We start from the raw sequence: 17,594 nt of genomic DNA on the forward strand, positions 1-17,594 counted from the left end.
ACAAACTGCACCGAATCTGCAGAATAAAGAAGAATTCCCTACTATCACACACGGTTCTGTTGTTCTAACTGGATATCCCCAAATCTAGGCACTTGCTTCACCAACGGCTTCACAACGAGGGAAAGCAACCAGTTCTTCCTCCACTAAGAAATTCTCAAAATCCAAAAAGAAGACCAATGTTCTTGAATGATTAAGCAAAAATGATTTAATTCAACTTTTTAAAAGATCCTTAGAAAATGACAATTCTAATGAAGAAAAAAAAATTAGAAGCATCATCAGAAGCCTCAGTAGCTGATCCTTACTCAGAAGTAAAGGGGTTGGTTTCCCATTCTTCTTTTGTTATGACTTGGAGAATATAGACACTGTGGTAGATCAATTTTGTTTTATCATTTTGTCATAAATGAGTTTTAAGACAATTGAATCAGTTTGGACTAAGAGGTTTGAATAGAATTGAAGATTTGTTGTGGAATCTTCAAGGATCTAGTGAAAACCAGGTAGAAAGTAAGATGAAGCAATTTTAAAAGAATCTATATACACAGACCGATTTGGTTCAATGTAGAATAGATTGGTTGAATGCATCTTTCATATATACTCAATTTTGGACTTGGGAAGTAAATACTGAGTAGCCGGTGCTGAAGCAATAGCTTTGGTGTATGGATCATATGGGGTAGAAACTGTTGAAGCAAAAGGAGGTTGGGTTATTTTACCAAGAGTGGTAAACCTATTGACAAGTTCTATGGGTAAAGCAGGTGAAGTAGGTTCATTTTTTATAGATTTCCTATCTGGAATGGGTGGTGGAGCAGTTGTCTGTTTTTCTTTTTTCTTACTTATGATTGGGAGTCTGCAAGAATTCATGGGTAAGAAAATTAGGAATAGAGTTTTTAGATCCTTTAATATATTCAATTTCAAAATAAAAAATGCCTAAAATAACTTGCCATCTGGTAAAAATATGTTTTGATGTAATGTTTTCAACATTTTTTTCTAAAACATATTTGGCATTCTTGCAATCAATGCGAAGTAGAAATTTCTTATTAAGTAGATCACTTTGAAATTTAGAAATACATAGTACTATAACTAAAATTTCTTTTTTAATAGTACTATAGTTACTTTTGTGCAGGATTCCAAGCTCCGGAATGAAATCGAACAATTTGTTCGGATGAACCTAGTGAAACAATTTGTTTCAGAATATCAACATAACCAATATTAGAGGGATCTGTTTCAACAATTTTGAATGAGTTAGAAGTGGGAATACTAAGACACGGAAGAGTTTTGACGTGTCTTGATTTTTCTACTAAAGCAATATGAATTTCTTTCCAAGCAGGAGAATTTTTCGAAGACCATTGCATCTCATGTACAAGCAAAACTCTACATTCAATAGCCGGGGGGCCAATATGCATAAAACTACAGAATAATGCTAGTTTGCTTGATGTGCCGCAAAGAATCATAACCTGATTCCTCTCTCTCTGTTTCTTTTACTGATTTGAAGTAACAAAAATTGAAGTAAAAAAGATTCAAGATCAAGCACAAAGACAATATCCCTCTTTGATATGTAAAATGTCCAATAATTAGGTCTATCAGAGTTCAATCGTACCTATTTTGCAGTGCATTTCAAAGGCTAATCAAGAGCATCTGTTTCTATAACAGCTGACCAGTTCCCTACAGGGAAGATTACATCTCATTCGGTTACAAACCAAAAGCAATCTGTAGTGCTTGGCGTCTCCTCATTTCACTGTATATTCTTCTCATCTTCATTTGACACATGCGAAACAAACATAATTTCCAGTCACTTTAAAATTAAAAAGAAAAACAAATAGCTAATCAATATGCGTTAAAGCACGAGCAGTAACAACAATTTGTATAGGCCATGCAACAAACATAAGTGTTGGGAGCGAGAAAACTGGCAATGCTAAACACCATCTTTAGGGCCACAACTTGAGACAAAGACAATAAAGCATTCATCAAATGCAAGCATAAAAATTCACCATTATTTCAGATGATTTCTTAGAACATAAAGAATGTTTGAATTATGTATACTATACATCAACTCTCTATATAATCCTGATAGAATTAGAGAATAAGCACGAGGCATTGTCTTGAATTCCTCGCATTCCCCATATACCCACCGAACTCAAAATTTATTATTCATTTTAAATTTACTTCATATATGAAGGACTTGCAAAAATATCCAAAGATTTGAGAACTTCCCAAATGGGAGAATGCTTGTGCAATGTGCAGCAGATTCTACTTATTCTATTTTCAAATCTATGAAAAAATTGAAAAGAAAATTGTCTGAGAGATAAAGGTCTTGATTATAGAAGGTATTTTAGGCAACTCCAGTTCTCTTTAAAATTTTATACGGATGGTTTTAGTTTTTCTTTTCTTTTCTTCTTCCCTGTACCAAGCCAAAGAAGGTTAGCAGCATGTGAATGGTTTATTCATAGGAACCACTTGCAAGAATTGAGAAAAGCTAACCAACCACTTCGTCGTGAACAACCATCTCAACAGCCCAAAATGAAGTGCTCAAATGTGCTCATTCTACTCTGTTAGGGGTTTTTTTTCCTAACCTGTTATGTTGTGCTCCTAACTGGGGAGTGTCTTTGTGTGAAAGTAAAACAACCAAGTCCCATAATTACAGGTACTACCTTTTTTTATTTTATTTTATTTTTTTTCAGGTAGCATAACAGAAGGAACACGACTACTATGGAGGAGCAACAGGAGTGGCGAATTTAGCAGGGAGTTGCTAGTTTGCAGAATGTTAGACAACTATATTTACAAGTTCTAAGCATTTTCTTTGAAGCTGATCGAGGATGTTAGACATAGAATTTAAAGCAAACAAAAAGGTTTGCCAGTTTATCCAAGAACATTCTTTGAAATAGAACAATTACCTTATTGCAAAAAGTCCTCAGTATTTTGAGATGATGAAACAAGAATCTATGCTTGGTTTTAAAAGATTCACTGGGTTAATGGTAACTTCTAAAATTTAGTAAAGTTAAAATTCTCAGAAAGTTCCATGGCTAAAGTACAGTGATTACCTTCACCTCTTCAAAGTTTCATGTGGATGCCAAGAAAGATGAGACTGTGACATAAAATGTAAATAAAATAATACTTGTTCAAAAAAAACACACCTTGAAGAGATTTCTCGAAGTCCCTTAATTGTGAAATAAAACCAGAGTTAGGCCCTGCCTGTGACCGTTTGCTCTTCACATGCTCCAGCGCTTGAGATAGGCTCATTCCATGCTTTTTCATTAGATAGGCAACAACAATGGTCACACTGAAACCCGAACATGCAAAACCTAAGTTCCAAGTAATTAATTACAGCTTTTAAGAAAGGTGAAAGTTCAAACATGATCACAGACCAAGTACAAGCGAATTCTTTGTACATAGTATGCTTCCAAATTGCACTTATTTAGTGAAGCAAAATATGGTTCCTTTTGAAAGGTAGATTTTACAAGCCTTCTGATGCAAAATAATATTAATAATAATAATAAGTAAAATAAGGCTTGAATCAGGAAAACACTATAATATTATAACCACTAAAACTAGCAACATTGTATGAGAAAAAGCACAATAAAAAGAAGAGAACATACTAATTAAAAACAATGAAAAATAATGATAGGGCCGTAAGTTTCTGAGTTTTTTACAAGCCTTCTGATGCAAAAAACCACGGGCAAGAAGATGACCCTGAAAGTGAGTAGCCTAGATAGGGTAAGGAAAACTCAACCTTCTGGATTTTCCCACGAAGCAGTGAACCAAAACACCACCACCCAATCTTTTAGCTTCATCAATAAAATCAAAAGACTCATCGAAGTACTGTTTTATATCTGTGTCTTCTCTGTCGGTGACTACGCCGAATTACAAAAATAAATGAATTCAGTTCTAGAAGCTCAACAAGGTTCATAACAATGATAAGCATCAATAACTTCCATGTCAAAATACTTAAATCTTCAATGCATTAAAACCCTTCTAGGTGGCAGCAATACAACTATAGATGTAAATATTTAGAGAGAGAGAGAGAGAGAGAGAGAGAGGGGTGTTAGTGAAACTAAAGTAAGATACTATTGTCAGGATGTATAGATGTTTTTTTAGTATAAATTTATCAGTATACATGACAAACACAAATGGAAATCACCTTCAGATGCAATAAATAGTAAAAAGATCTTGGTAGCTACCTGACAAAAATTGTTAAGTTAGACACAAGGAGCAGTCAATGGAGTACTCTGCTCAAAGAACAACAAATTAAAGAACAAACGGAGAAGAGGAAACACGAGAGCCTTCAGGAGACAGTCACTAGTGTGTGTGTGTGTGTGCACGCACAAACACACATATGTTTGAATATTTTTGAAAGATACACATTTCCACAGAAAGAAGAAGCTTATACCATTAATGACTTTATATACAAAATCATTTGGATGTGCAGGTGATAATGAACTAGCCACAGTAAGTATGTGCGTCACATTCAAGCTTTTCAGTGCATTCTTGTTATTCGCAGCTCCGATAGAACCCAAGAAAAGACCCTGACAAATGAAAGAGATAAACACAAAGTGATCTCAGCAGCAAACACCACATTAACAGAGAGGCAAACAAAACCAAGATGATAACAGTAACAGTATTAAACAGGGTCATGGAGTCAAAATTTCAATCACCTCTTCAATTTTGCATGGAATATTATCCTCTTTAACGCATCTTGTCACATTCATAACTCGCAAAAGCACCGCTAATTGTTTCCTGACGGACTCATCAAACTGATTCATTGTAGGAAGAAACTCAAACTCTTTCTCTTCTTTTCCCCCCTATGAAACAGGCATATAGTTACTAAAGAATGTGAGATTCCTCAACAAGTTTCAGGCATAAAAACACCAAGGAACTTCGTGTTTCTCCAACGGTACCTATAATTAATGTGTCTCATAATTTAACTTATGAAAAAGCAATGATTCTCTATTCTATCAACACCACTCAGAAAGTGATGTAAGACTGATTTGTGCTTCCTCACTGGATGCAGAATACCATATCTACACTTCCAAAATCCATTATCATTTTACGTCAAGAAAGTATCTTAAAAACAATGGTTTGATTAAGCCAAGGAGAAATCATATATCTAAACACGCGTGCTTGCAATCACAAGACTTTATGATATAGATACCGAGCTACCATGGAGAATTGATATCTTTTTAAAATTCAGATAAAAGAGAAGGAATTGAAACTAGCAATCTAACTCAAACCAGCAATAACAACTCAACAGAGATCATGATTCACATCGAACAGGCCAAACCAATACCTGGGTAGTTCCCAAAAATCCAAAAAAACAAAAATTGCTTCTCAATTACAGTAATACTAAGATCGTATTAATCATATAAAAGACAATAATCAGCAGATTATAGAAATAAGAATCAAAGGGGAAAGAAAAGAAAACACAACAAACTTACGGAAGAGGCTCTGAATTAAGCGAAATTGGAGCCTGGGAAAGACCGAATATTCCGGGTTAAAATTTCTTCCTTTGAGTTAATTTATGGCCGCTATTTTAGCAAAATAGTTATGTTTTTTTTTTCTTTGTCGGCAATATCCATGATTAGAGCGTTGGGCCTTGGCATTGAATTTGGGCAAAATACGTGGCATCCCCACTTCTTTGAGTTAAGAAGATTATTTTGATAGTCAGATAATAAAATGATACATCTGTAATTATTTTACTAATAATGTAAGGTATAAATTTTAAATCGATAAATTTTATATAAGTTTTTATAAAAAAAAAAATAGATTTTATTAGTAAAAAATAATTTTTTTACACTTTTTTTAATATGAGGTCTATTTTTTTTTATAAAAATTTACATGAGATTTGTCTATTTAGAATTTGTATAAATTATTTATCTTATTTTATAATTATTTTTAACTTATTTTATAATTAATTAATATAATTGAAATTTGTAAAAAAAATAGTTCTAATTTTTCATAATAAATTCATTTGAGAAGATTTATTTACTCTCAATCCAAACATTTTTACACTAGAATATCTCAAGTATTATTTTCTTTAAAACATCTTACTTTATTTCCATAACAAGGAAAAACGACAATTTTTTTTTTCAAAATTATAAAAGAAAAAAAACCTTCTAATAACATTTTATTTCTAAACATAATTTTAATGTATCCCACCATTTTTTCAAATTCCAATAAAAATATTTTAAAAAACTTTCTTGATCCACGCATATTTTCAATACATTAGATCACTTCATAAAACTACACTAGAACCCATCTTAAAAGTTTTCTAAAAAGTTTTCAAGATTTACAAAAAAAATCCCACACCCAAACATTCTCATTTTAGGATATCAGTTTGCCGTTGCAAATTAGGAAATATTTCAAGAATGAGATAAGATTAGATAAAAAATTTTGTAAATAGTAATAAGATAATTTGTTTTGTAAATAGTAATAAGATAATTTGTGAATAATAATACATCATTTAAATTAAATAATGCTTTTAGAAAAGACATAAATGTGGACCTCTCCTACACATTTATAGTTGGCAAATTAAAGCCCTGTGTGTTTGAGCTCTCTCCCTTTTCAGTCAAATGGAGATGAGCTTCAATGTTGGATGACATTTTAATTCCAAACCCAATATTACAATAATATTAAACACATATAATAGCTCATTCTTTCCGCATTGGAAGATGCTACATCTACTGATGAGTTCCAATCAAATGATATGCATTCTTGCCTAACAACGCAACAAATTTCATACCCATTTCTTATTTACCTCAAAATGTAATTACACATGAAAATCATTTTTGTCTTTTGTAATATTCCCAAGAAACAAACGAAAAATACCCAATATTACCAGTTGGAACAGTGGAAAAAAAAAAGGTGAAACACGAGTAGTCCTAAAAGTAGGCTGAGCCCACAAAGTTACAAACAAGCCTCACCATAACTACAACAACCTGCCCTTTGTCTCCTTTCCCTACCCTCTTCACGATTTTGGATCTCTTTTTCCCACGAACTACACCTCTCGTCTCTCGCCTTTGTCAAAGCATTTGCATTCGGTGTCGTAAAGCATGTTTTCTCCTATATTTTGAGAGAAAGTTAAGAGTTTTCATCCAAAACCCTCCTCTAGCTGAATTCCTAAAATGGGGATCAACTACTTGAATGCTACAGCGGTTCTCCATATTTGGAGATCCACTGTACATCCCCAAATATGATTTCATGCTTTCCTCGTCGTTGGTCCCGCATCTCCTTCTCTTTGACAGTTGGGTGCCCTTGTCGTTTTCGCCCCTCCCTTGCATTGCAGCCACCATCGACGATAGCCTCTTCATTAGAAATCAATGCAAGTCCTCATCCCATTTCGGTTTCCTTTGTGACTGGATTCCTCCTTCTCTCTCGCACATATTGATCTGCTCAACTTCCTCCATAGCTGGACTTTGTGAAAATCGGGATCCTCCATGGCTGGCCACCAAGCTTCTCTGTCGCATTTCATTTTTGGGATCCTCCATGGTTGGACTCCATCCTTCTCTCTAGCACAAATCCAACACTAGAATTGCTTACCCATCTGTATGCTTTGTAGTGAGATTTGTTCTTGCTTGTGATTTTTTTGAAATTTTCTTGCAATTTACATACATGTGCTTAGAGATTGAGATTTGCTATGCATTGATTTGGGACTATTTGGTGCACTGAATTGCTTGCTCGAAAAAAAATACTAGCGTTTTACAAGCCTCTGCTGTTGGATTGCGATATGTTGTTGTTGTGATTTTGGTGATTTGGTACATTGATTTGTTCTTGTTTGTGCTATTTTCATATTTTTCTTGCAATTTACATACATGTGCTTAGAGATTGGGATTTGCTATGCACTGATTAGGGGCTATTTGATACACTGAATAGCTTGCTTGAAAAAATAACCCTAACTTTTTACAAACCTCTATTGTTGGATTGGAATATGCTATTGCTGTGATTTTGGTGATTTGGTACACAGATTTGTTCTTGCTTGCGATGTTTTTGGATTTTTCTTGCAATTTACATACATGTGCTTAGAGATTGGGATTTTCTTTGCACTGATTTGACGCTATTTGGTGCATTGATTTGTGAACTGCTTACTCGAAAAAAACTCCTAGCTTTTTACAAGCCTATGCTGTTGGATTGAGATTTTCTATTGCTGTGATTTTATCTATTTTGTGCACTGATATGTTCTTGCTTGTGTTGTTTTCAGATTTTTCTTGCAATTTACAAGCCCGTGCTCAGAGATTGGGATTTGCTTTTGCTGTGATTTTGTCTTTTTGGTGCTCTGATTTGTTCTTACTTTCTCAAAAAAAACTCTAGCTTTTTACAAATACTCTAATCAGTGAATTAATCTGTGGGTTTGATTTTTAATTAGAAACTAAAAAAAATTAGTTTGTAGCTTTCTTTGTTCTTCCTTATTTGTTATTGCTAACTCAAAACCCTAGCTTTTTTCGAGATTAAGATTTTTGTGCACTGATTAGTTGGGTTTTCAGTGCTCTGTTTGCATTGAAATTGGTTTTGAGGGGGTTGCTTTTGCGTTGTTTGTGCTATTGCTATGTTGTTTTTACATGTGTAGTACTATTGTCAAAACTGTTTTTACATGTCTAGTGCTATTCCATGGTGCTATTTTGCACTGTTGGTGTGCTATTTTTGCACTAAGATTGGTATTCAAGAGTGTTGTTTTTGCACATAAATTAGTATTGATTTGCTATTTTTGCATTGAAATTGCAACCGTGGGTGCTGTTTTTGCATTGTTTATACTATTGTTGTGTTGTTTTTGCATGTGTAGTGCTATTGCCAAAACTATTTTTGCATTGAATTTGCTATGTCACCAATAAGAAAGTTGGCAACCAGTCTAGTGAGCATGTTTTATAATTTAATTCCCCAAGGAGCATGTTTATGCTGATTTCCATGTCTTTTATCACCCTTATCTTTCTTTTCATTCTGAATTCCACATCTGTTGGGTCCTTTGTAGTGTTTGATACAGATCAATAATTATTTCTCGGAGAGGGGGGTGGGGGCTTGCATGTCTACTATAAAGTTGTGATGATGGTTGTAATTTGTATTTGGGAGGAGGTTAATTCACAAGTGTTAATGGAGCCCAATCAATATGGCAAGGTAATCTTAACTCGAATGACCATGTTGCATTTTGTGATAGTTTTCGTTAAAAGGCAACTGGCGTTTAAGGTTTTGCAGCATTTCGAGGTTGGGCTCTTGGCTTACGCATGCTGTAAATAGAAAAAACCATTCTGAGCCCCATGAAACACACATACGGTATGCGGCACTGGATGTGAATGCTCTTATTTAGCATGATGATTTTTGCTGATTTTGCAGGCTATTTGGATTTGCTTTGGTTCTTTGTTGGATTTTGTAAATTAAATTTATTGGTGTTATGTTGTGATAGAGAAGTAATGTCGCTCAGTATTTTTTGTTGGATCAATCCCCTCGGTTGTGATGATGACAAAGCCTCGTGGGGACACATGAAACTTAGCATATACCTCCATGACATAGTAACCCGAAGGTCAACAAGTAGTGGTAACTTGTTGTTGCAGCCATTCAAGGGGCCAAATTTCCTATATGTTGTCATTTGGTTCCTGAGTCGGCTAGCAAATTGCGTTCTCTATTTTTCTTATTTGGTGTGATTTTGGTTGTGTATCTCTCGACTGTGATGATCACACAAACTGAGTTAATGGTTTGGGTATGTTTGGGGGGGTTCACAAGAGAAATTTGAGTGTCAAGAATGAAAATGCTCACTATTTGTCTACAAAGTTGAAACAAAACAAAAGATAATGTTATTCATTGCCTGAGTCAAGTAGTAGCACTAGCAATATCTCACGCTCAACAAACTATTGTCAATATGAATACTTAGTATGCTATTGTGGTATTAAAGCATTTCGACGAACTGCTCATACTAAGGATAATGAGGGGTGCTGATTTCTCGGTTGCGTAAACTATGAGGTAATTTTGTAAATTATTGATGGTTTGATTTTTATGAATTATTGTGGTACCATCTCATTTACAAATTTCAATACTTGTCAATTGCGCAGGCTAGGAAGGCTTAAGGGTTTTTCTTTTGGTATGATCTTAAAATACAAGCATATGGCCAAAAGACAATTCACTGATTAAAAACCAAACTTCATAAGATACAAGCCTCAATGGACATCCAAATCGTTAGACATCGAGTAGAAATTGATTTAGATAGGCGCAAGAGAAAACGGGAGAAAACGAGTTTGATTATTGTGATTTCAATGTCGTGGTTATTTGCTTTGGCAATTTATTTTAGAAAATTCTGAGCAATCTTATATTGACATGTAATAAACTTTTGTGTTTGGTGTATGGGCATTTTCAGTGTATGTAATTATAATATTTTTTCTTTCACAGCACTTACAATTTATGTTTTTGTGAATGGGCAATAGTAGTACTTGTATGACGATATTTATTTGTTACAAATACAATACCGTTATTATTATTTATACCATTACAATTCTTATCATTTATTTATTGGTCACAAATAAAATACTCACTGAAAATGTGAATATTAATTATTTTTAAAATTGTAATAATTTTGTCACTATTCTCGTATCAGGATAAAAAAAATAAGATTCGTGTTCAATAATTAAATTTATGTAGAAGCTAATATTATTTAACCTAGGAAAAAGACAAAAGAGGTAGTAGTTAAGATTGTAAATGAAAGTGAGAGAAAAAAATAATAAAGAAATAATAGAGAAATGATATTTTAATAGAATAAAAAATTTATAGGAAATGAGATGTATGAGATTTTTGAAAGACAGTTCTTCTATATACCACCGACATGAGTAACCGTTGGGTAACCGACTGACCACGCCAGCCGTTATATTATTAAAAAAATAATTAAATAAAAAAAAAGACAAAAACAACACAGAGGGAATTAAAAATTCTTTATTCATCTCCTTCATCTTTTTGTTCAACACCTAGGAGGTAAGCTCATCTCTTTCGTCTGTTGAGGTAAGTTCATCTTCTTCTAAGTCTATCCTCATGTCCTTCATCTTGCTGTTCAACACCCAGGAGGTAAGTTCATCTCCTTTGTCTGTTGAGGTAAGTTCATCTCCTTCTAAGTCTATCATCATCTCATTCATCTTACTGTTCAACACCTAGGAGGTAAGTTCATCTCCTTCATCTTGCTGTTCAACACCCAGGTTTATCTCCATTACCTCCATTAATGGAGGATAGACTTAGAAGGAGATGAACACCCATGAGGTAAGTTCATCTCCTTCATCAATTTGAGAGAGTGCCGTCGTCGTGGGTCTGCGTGTTAGGGACCTCGATCGAGTCCCTAAACACTATGTTGTCCACATCTAGGTTCTCCTTGTGTTGATCGAATGTTGTTCCTCTTTTGCTTGGATATTGTGCAATAATGGCAATGATGATAATTTTGGTGAAGTGAGGTTAAGTGTTTAGGGTTGGGTTGATGTATAGGATGATGGAAAAGATGATGAAGTGAAAGAACTCCAATGCATGAATGGGGCACACAACAATAGTGGGCACTAGGGTTGGTGCCACTTTGGTGTATGGAATTAGGGTTTGGATGATGATAGGGTTAGTGTTAGACGGTTTGGAGTGGGAAAGGAAGGTTTCCGAAATGGAAAGAATGCTCTTGGAAAGAAGGTAAGTTTCGAGTATGGCTATTATGGAAAGAATGGTGGTAGCCAAATATGGTAAGTTGACTTCAGCTAAGGCAAAAGTGAAATAAGGAAAGAATAGTGATAGCTGAATATGGATGGGAACCAAATAAGGTAAGTGTATTTCGGCTATGGCAACTTGGATGGAGTAAGGTAATTTATAGAAAGATTGACAAACTTATGGAAAGTATGACAAACACTATGGTAATCGAGTATATGGTATGGAATGAATCAAATAAGCAATGGAATGGATGAACACCAAGAACAAATGATGAACACGATAAACAAGTGGTGAACACTCAAGAACTTGAATGAACAAAAGATAGATAATCAACTATGATTCACGAATTGCACATATATGAAAATAAACCTCATATATTGATAATTGAAAGTCACAAAGATAACAACAACTTTGATTCACGAATTTCACAAAGTTGCAATAACAAAATAAGTTGAATCACACATATTCAATGAGTTGCAAGTTAGTGATCCTCTCTTTGGGATTCACGCATTTCACCCAAATAGCCCAAGTGCAACGACACTGATTGATTATCTCCTAAACAAATAATCTCCCTTTAGGGTAACTGCCAAAAGATTCTAATGCAAATGACTAAAGTCCTATTTATAATGGTTACAAGGTGGAAACTCCCAAAAGGTCCATTGAAAATAATTAAATAAATAAAATAAGAATTAACTTAAAAAGCAATAAATAGTAGGCATGCGCCAAGTTGACCCGTGGCATGCATGAGCCTATGGGTGGGCCAGGATGGTACATGGTCTTCGGTCAGGTCCATGGTTGGTGGGCACGACATGACTTGCTGATGGGCATGGCATGGTGTCATGCAAAGCCTGCTGATGGTCTAGGCAATAAGTAATGCGTTCGTGCTGCATGGCCCAGGCAGGTGGCCTGAGCGTTGGCTCTGCATGGCCTAGGCTGGTGGCCTGGGCATTGAGGCTGCAAGGCATGGGCTGGAGCCATGCGCTGGATGGCATGCCTGGTGGGCATGCTACTGGCCTTGCCTGCAAGGCACGGGTTGGAGCTGTGCGCTGGATGACATGCCTGTTAGAGCATGCCACTAACCTCATTGGAGTGCAGTAGAGTGTTGTGCGACATAGGGGCATGCGCATGGGCTTGCGGCATATGGATGCGCACTGGGCCATGCGACGAAGGGGCATGCGCATGGGCGTGCGCTGGGTTGCGCATGGCCACTAACCTCACTGACCTGCATGCTGGGTGCCCCGTGCATGTCAACGCGTGGGCCAAGGCATGCATGCATGCTGGGCGCCCCGTGCGTGTCACTGCATGGGGCAAGGCATGTGTGAAGGCTGGGCATGGTGCTGTCCTTGCCTCTCAAGGGTAGTGTTGAGGCTTGTCCTGAGGGCTCTTTTCTAGGGGTTCTGACATTGCGCCGGTGGTTGTCGTCATGGGTAGCCAAATCTGCTGAAGGTGATCGTCATCGTGGGTAGCCGAATATGCTAAAGGTGGTCATCGTGGGTAGTCGAATCTCCACTGGGCAACACCTCAACATAGTAAGGCTCAATTACAAGCTTGCTTCCGTCAAACACCGTCTCCACATTATACCCATTTCATATAACATATCTTGATCTCTATAAATCACTTCATCAAAAACAAAAACTAGAACAAAAAACAAAGAAAACGCAAGAGATAAAAATGTAAAGAAAAATGTCTATTTACAACCAGTCACGTCAGAAGCGGTGTCCCCGCAGTTCCCCTGGCCAATTGCAAATAGACTTTTTCTTTAAAAGATTAGTAAAATTTAGGATAAAATTTATAGAATGATGTATTTGAATTAAAATTTAGAGAATTTTATAAGGAATAAGATGTGAATGCTTTCACACGATGTGAAATTTGAGAGAACTAAGCAGCCAGAGTTGTTGGGTCTCTGTGTGCGAGCCTGATTGTGTTTCTAACGGCCTAATTTGATGGGAGATCCAGGGGCGAAATCCCTTGGTAAAATCTTTTTGAGTCTTTTGATTCTTGTTCCTACTTGATCAGCTGGCTAGGGTTTATTATATGAAAAATATTAGTGGAGTTACTCAAATTTATCACTCAATCTTATCGTTTATATATTTTAATTTCTTTTATTTATTTTATTACTTAATTGTTAAGGAAGTAATTATTAGTCAAATTGTATATTTTCTATTTTTTTTCTTAATGATTAAGAATGTTAAAAAAATATTTAAAAAAAATCAAAAGAAAAAGAACAAAAAATTTATAACTAGCAGTACATCCAACATTTACCGTTGGGTAGCTTGCTAGCATGATCCTTATTTTATATTGTATTATTCATTTGTACGGTCATCACATTGTATTTGCTTATTGTATGAAAATAAATCTTCTGACATTCTTTGAATATATTCACGTTGTTAAATCATATAAATATTATATATATTGTGTATAATTGATTTTATCTTTCTATTTTACCTTTTCTTTTATGGTTCGTGGCATCCATCTTCGCACCATTTGGAGCATGTATCAGCTCCTACAGACCATTGAAAGATAGAACACAGATTTGGACAAAATGTGAAAGAAATTTATAGATCTAACTTATTTCATAAAATTAATTTTATAAGAAAGAATTATTTATTTTTTATAAACATATTCAAGACCTTATTCACAGGTAATGTGAGATTATTATTCAAAACATATACTTCCTCACGTGCAGGTCAATATTTTTTTCAATCTTTGTCACGAGATAAGTAGTATAAGTTTTTATTCGTCTTGTGACAAACTCTGATACCATAAAATAATTTATAGACCTAACTCATCTAATAAATTATTTCATAAATCCGATTTTATAAAATAAATTAAGTCATAAATTTCTTCAAAATGTGCCAATTAACGATCTGGTGCTGCAGAGCTGGAGCGGTGATGGAGTTTTTATGGTGCCAATTAGACGGTGAACATCGAGGAAAATGTGCTATATACCTTTGACAAATGGCAACAACTAGCCCTCACGTGGAGGATAGTGTCTACTGTCTACTTTTTCCTGATTTAGCTTTCCAACTTGGGCTCACCCTTAAAAGGAAAAAAAGAAAAGTCTTGAAATTTGCTTCGCACAGAAAATGTCGTAAGAGCTTGATCATGTCATAATATAATTAAGTAATTAAATTTACTTCTTCAGAATCCTAGCTTAGAAGTATTTTCAGTTTTGAGCCTCTCAGCCAGTGCTAAAAACCGCAGCCGCTCTTGTGCGCTACTAGTCAGTCTACCACGTTAAACACACACAAAATTCATCCTTAAAAAAACCACGTATTTTGATATCCCAAAAATCTAGTACGACTGATACTTATCCACTATGGGTTGCCTTTATAGTGGGCATGACACCTAAAAGAGTCAAAAGAAGATAGAATCTAGTCAGCACTTATCCACAGTCCACGCCCCTATTTTAGCATTCCCACAACTAGTCAATCTTTAGCCGGCCGCGGCGTCCCCTCGCAACATCCACTAGCTGGCGTTCAAATATTCATTTAAATCAACCACTCTCTCGAGCCAGTCCGCAGATTTCGTTTCCATGGCTTGCACGTTTCAGTTCCTTCTTCTTGGTTCCTCCTTTTTGTACCTTACCTTCGTATCTCTAGCTCAGACTTTTCACTCCGCCAACGCTCTGGTCTTCCCCATCACTAAAGATGTCAATACCCTCCAGTACGTGACCACAATTCTTCATGGCACTCCTCTTGTTCCCATCAAGCTTGTGGTTGATCTCTGCGGCCCATTCCTCTGGACAGATTGTGCCTCCAGATACGCATCTTCTTCTAGCCGTCCGGTCCCTTATCGCTCGATCAAGTGCTTAACCGCAAAAGCCCATGTTGTTGGGAGTAAGAATTGCCTCTCTGGTGCCCAGAAGTGTGAGATTTTCCCAGAAAACAGGATCGTACGACTGGGCGCACGAGGAGAACTGGTAGAAGGCACCATAGCCATCCAATCTGGAGATGATTCAAAGGCCGCAGGCCCGACCGCCACCGTCTTCCAGCAATTCCTGTTCTCCTGTGCGCCCACGTTCTTACTGAATGGCGTAGCTAGCGGTGCCAAGGGGATGTTAGGACTCGGAAGGACTCGTATTTCTCTGCCGTCACAAATCTCCTCGGCCTTAGGCACTCACCCGATATTCACCATCTGCTTATCATCATCGGAGGGCATCATGGTATCCGACCAAGGGCCTGATCATCATGGGTCTATTTTTGGCCCCGAAATCTCAAGGTCGCTAACGTACACACCCCTTGTCACTAACCAAGGTGATAATATGTTATCAGAATACTTTGTTGGCATCAAATCTATCAGCATAGAAGGCAAGAGGCTATCACTAAATGCATCGCTGCTATCATTGGATGGAGAGGGCGTTGGAGGGACCAAACTAAGCACTATTGTCCCCTACACCACGATGGAGAGCACAATATATGCCACATTTATAGAAGCATATATCAAGGCTGCGTCTTCCATGAACATGATTAGGGTGGCATCTGTGGCACCTTTTAGGCTTTGCTTCAGCTCGAAGGGAATCGAGAGCGGGCAGTCGGGACCAAAAGTGCCAGTTATAGATTTGATGCTGCAGAGTGAGATGGTGAAGTGGAGGATATTGGGTGGAAATTCTATGGTCCGGGTGAACAATGAAGTGATGTGCTTGGGATTTTTGGATGGAGGTTTGAACCCAAGGACTTCAATTGCGTTGGGGGGATATCAGTTGGAGGATACTTTGTTGCAGTTTGATTTGGGTAGTTCCATGTTAGGATTTAGCCAGTCTCTGTCGATGATGCAAGGTTCTTGTAATTCCGTCTTCAAATTTGACTCCAGGCCTATAGAGTCGTTGTAAATGATTTTCTGTCTCCAATCTCTTGCAATATGGGGTTGGTAGAAATTCTTCTCCTAACCCACTAATTTTTCTTGTATTAATGCGTGCAAACAAAATATATAATGCTTTAAGTTGTGCATGATGGACCAGTTTGAATTAAGTTATATTCTTAGAAAAAGTTATATTGATTACAAAATTAGGAAACTTGTATTGATCAGATTTTCCAATTCCATTGCGTTTGAGTATGTAAGATTGATGACAACTTTATTCTGCATCATTAATACCACATATGAATCCATATCCATTAATTTAATCTAAAATCTGTAAAAATAATAAATACATGAAAAACATTATATAATCATTTTTTCACCCTTCCTTCTCTCTAAAAACTCTCTGGAAATTACCCATTCACCCTAACAAAACGTCCACAAGAGTGTTGAAGAAAGCCGTGGCACCACCCACCCTTTCCCCTTCGATCCCCTTGTGAGGCCATCGTCCATAAGCTTTTCATTCATCGTTTTGTTTTCCCCAAAAGGGAATAGGCTCAATGTATTGCTTTATAGAAAGTTTCCATAGGTACACACACAACATCATTATTGGTTTTAGTCCAAGATTGTATTGATCCACTGGTATTACTGTAAGCGAAAATGATACTATGGTCCTCAATTTCACCAATCATATATTTTATTTTATTTTATTTTATTATTTAATATTTAAAGTAGTGACTATTAATATATTTGTATTTTCTTATTTTTTAAAAATATTTAAAGATATTTAAATTATTTAAATAAAATTAAAAAAAAACAATTTAAATTAGGGACACGCTCAATTGTCAAATTTGGGCTGCATAATAACACTACCCTTACTGCGAGTGACACCAGATAGGCGTCAATAAACAAGGAAAATAATAGACTGAAAGAGTCTACTGATGTTTCTTACGGAAATGTGTTTTATTTTTTAACGTTTATGTTTATTTATTTTTTAGTTTTGTGGTTTTAAATTTTCCTATTTTTAACACTGTAGATACAAAAGTTCAATGACTTTTCTCGCACTACAAGAGATTGTGTTTTTAGACATAAAAAATTTTGTCTCAAAAAATATAATTTTCGTCCCAAATTATATTTAGAGACAAAAAAATTTCATCTCAAATTTG

At 35.9% G+C, this 17,594-nt stretch overlaps 2 protein-coding genes across 3 annotated transcripts; one reads left to right on the forward strand and one right to left on the reverse strand.

Moving 5' to 3' along the window:
• Positions 1-1,517: 1,517 nt before the first annotated feature.
• On the reverse strand, positions 1,518-5,604 carry LOC109010483 (dual specificity protein phosphatase 1-like). Of its 2 annotated transcripts, XM_035692722.1 has the most exons (7): positions 5,424-5,539; positions 4,644-4,790; positions 4,379-4,514; positions 4,130-4,165; positions 3,722-3,842; positions 3,126-3,271; positions 1,518-1,746 (listed from the first exon to the last, which is right to left on the reverse strand). In XM_035692722.1, exons 2-7 carry the CDS (start codon positions 4,749-4,751, stop codon positions 1,727-1,729), a joined length of 567 nt encoding a protein of 188 aa, XP_035548615.1. In that variant the 5' UTR covers positions 4,752-4,790; positions 5,424-5,539; the 3' UTR covers positions 1,518-1,726. The 2 variants fall into 2 exon arrangements, with proteins under 2 accessions (XP_035548615.1, XP_018846884.1); XM_018991339.2 differs by lacking the exon at positions 4,130-4,165 and having other exon boundaries at positions 5,424-5,604.
• Positions 5,605-15,054: 9,450 nt separating this feature from the next.
• On the forward strand, positions 15,055-16,601 carry LOC109010482 (probable aspartic proteinase GIP2). Its single transcript, XM_018991338.2, has one exon. The coding sequence runs from the start codon at positions 15,167-15,169 to the stop codon at positions 16,460-16,462; it is 1,296 nt and encodes a 431-aa protein (XP_018846883.2). The 5' UTR covers positions 15,055-15,166; the 3' UTR covers positions 16,463-16,601.
• Positions 16,602-17,594: the final 993 nt, after the last annotated feature.

The sequence above is a fragment of the Juglans regia genome, chromosome 7, assembly GCF_001411555.2.
Source record: "Juglans regia cultivar Chandler chromosome 7, Walnut 2.0, whole genome shotgun sequence".
In the NCBI taxonomy this organism is placed as follows: domain Eukaryota; kingdom Viridiplantae; phylum Streptophyta; class Magnoliopsida; order Fagales; family Juglandaceae; genus Juglans; species Juglans regia.

Bases quoted from the DNA above. Each gene is read 5' to 3' on its own strand.
- LOC109010483 (XM_035692722.1), bottom strand. From the start codon at position 4,751: ATGAATCAGTTTGATGAGTCCGTCAGGAAACAATTAGCGGTGCTTTTG. The intron at 4,515-4,643 runs GTGATTGAAATT...TTCATTTGTCAG, and splicing joins TTCCATGCAAAATTGAAGAG to GGTCTTTTCTTGGGTTCTAT. The intron at 4,166-4,378 runs GTATAAGCTTCT...TTTGTCAGGTAG, and splicing joins TGTATATAAAGTCATTAATG to CTACCAAGATCTTTTTACTA.
- LOC109010482 (XM_018991338.2), top strand. From the start codon at position 15,167: ATGGCTTGCACGTTTCAGTTCCTTCTTCTTGGTTCCTCCTTTTTGTAC.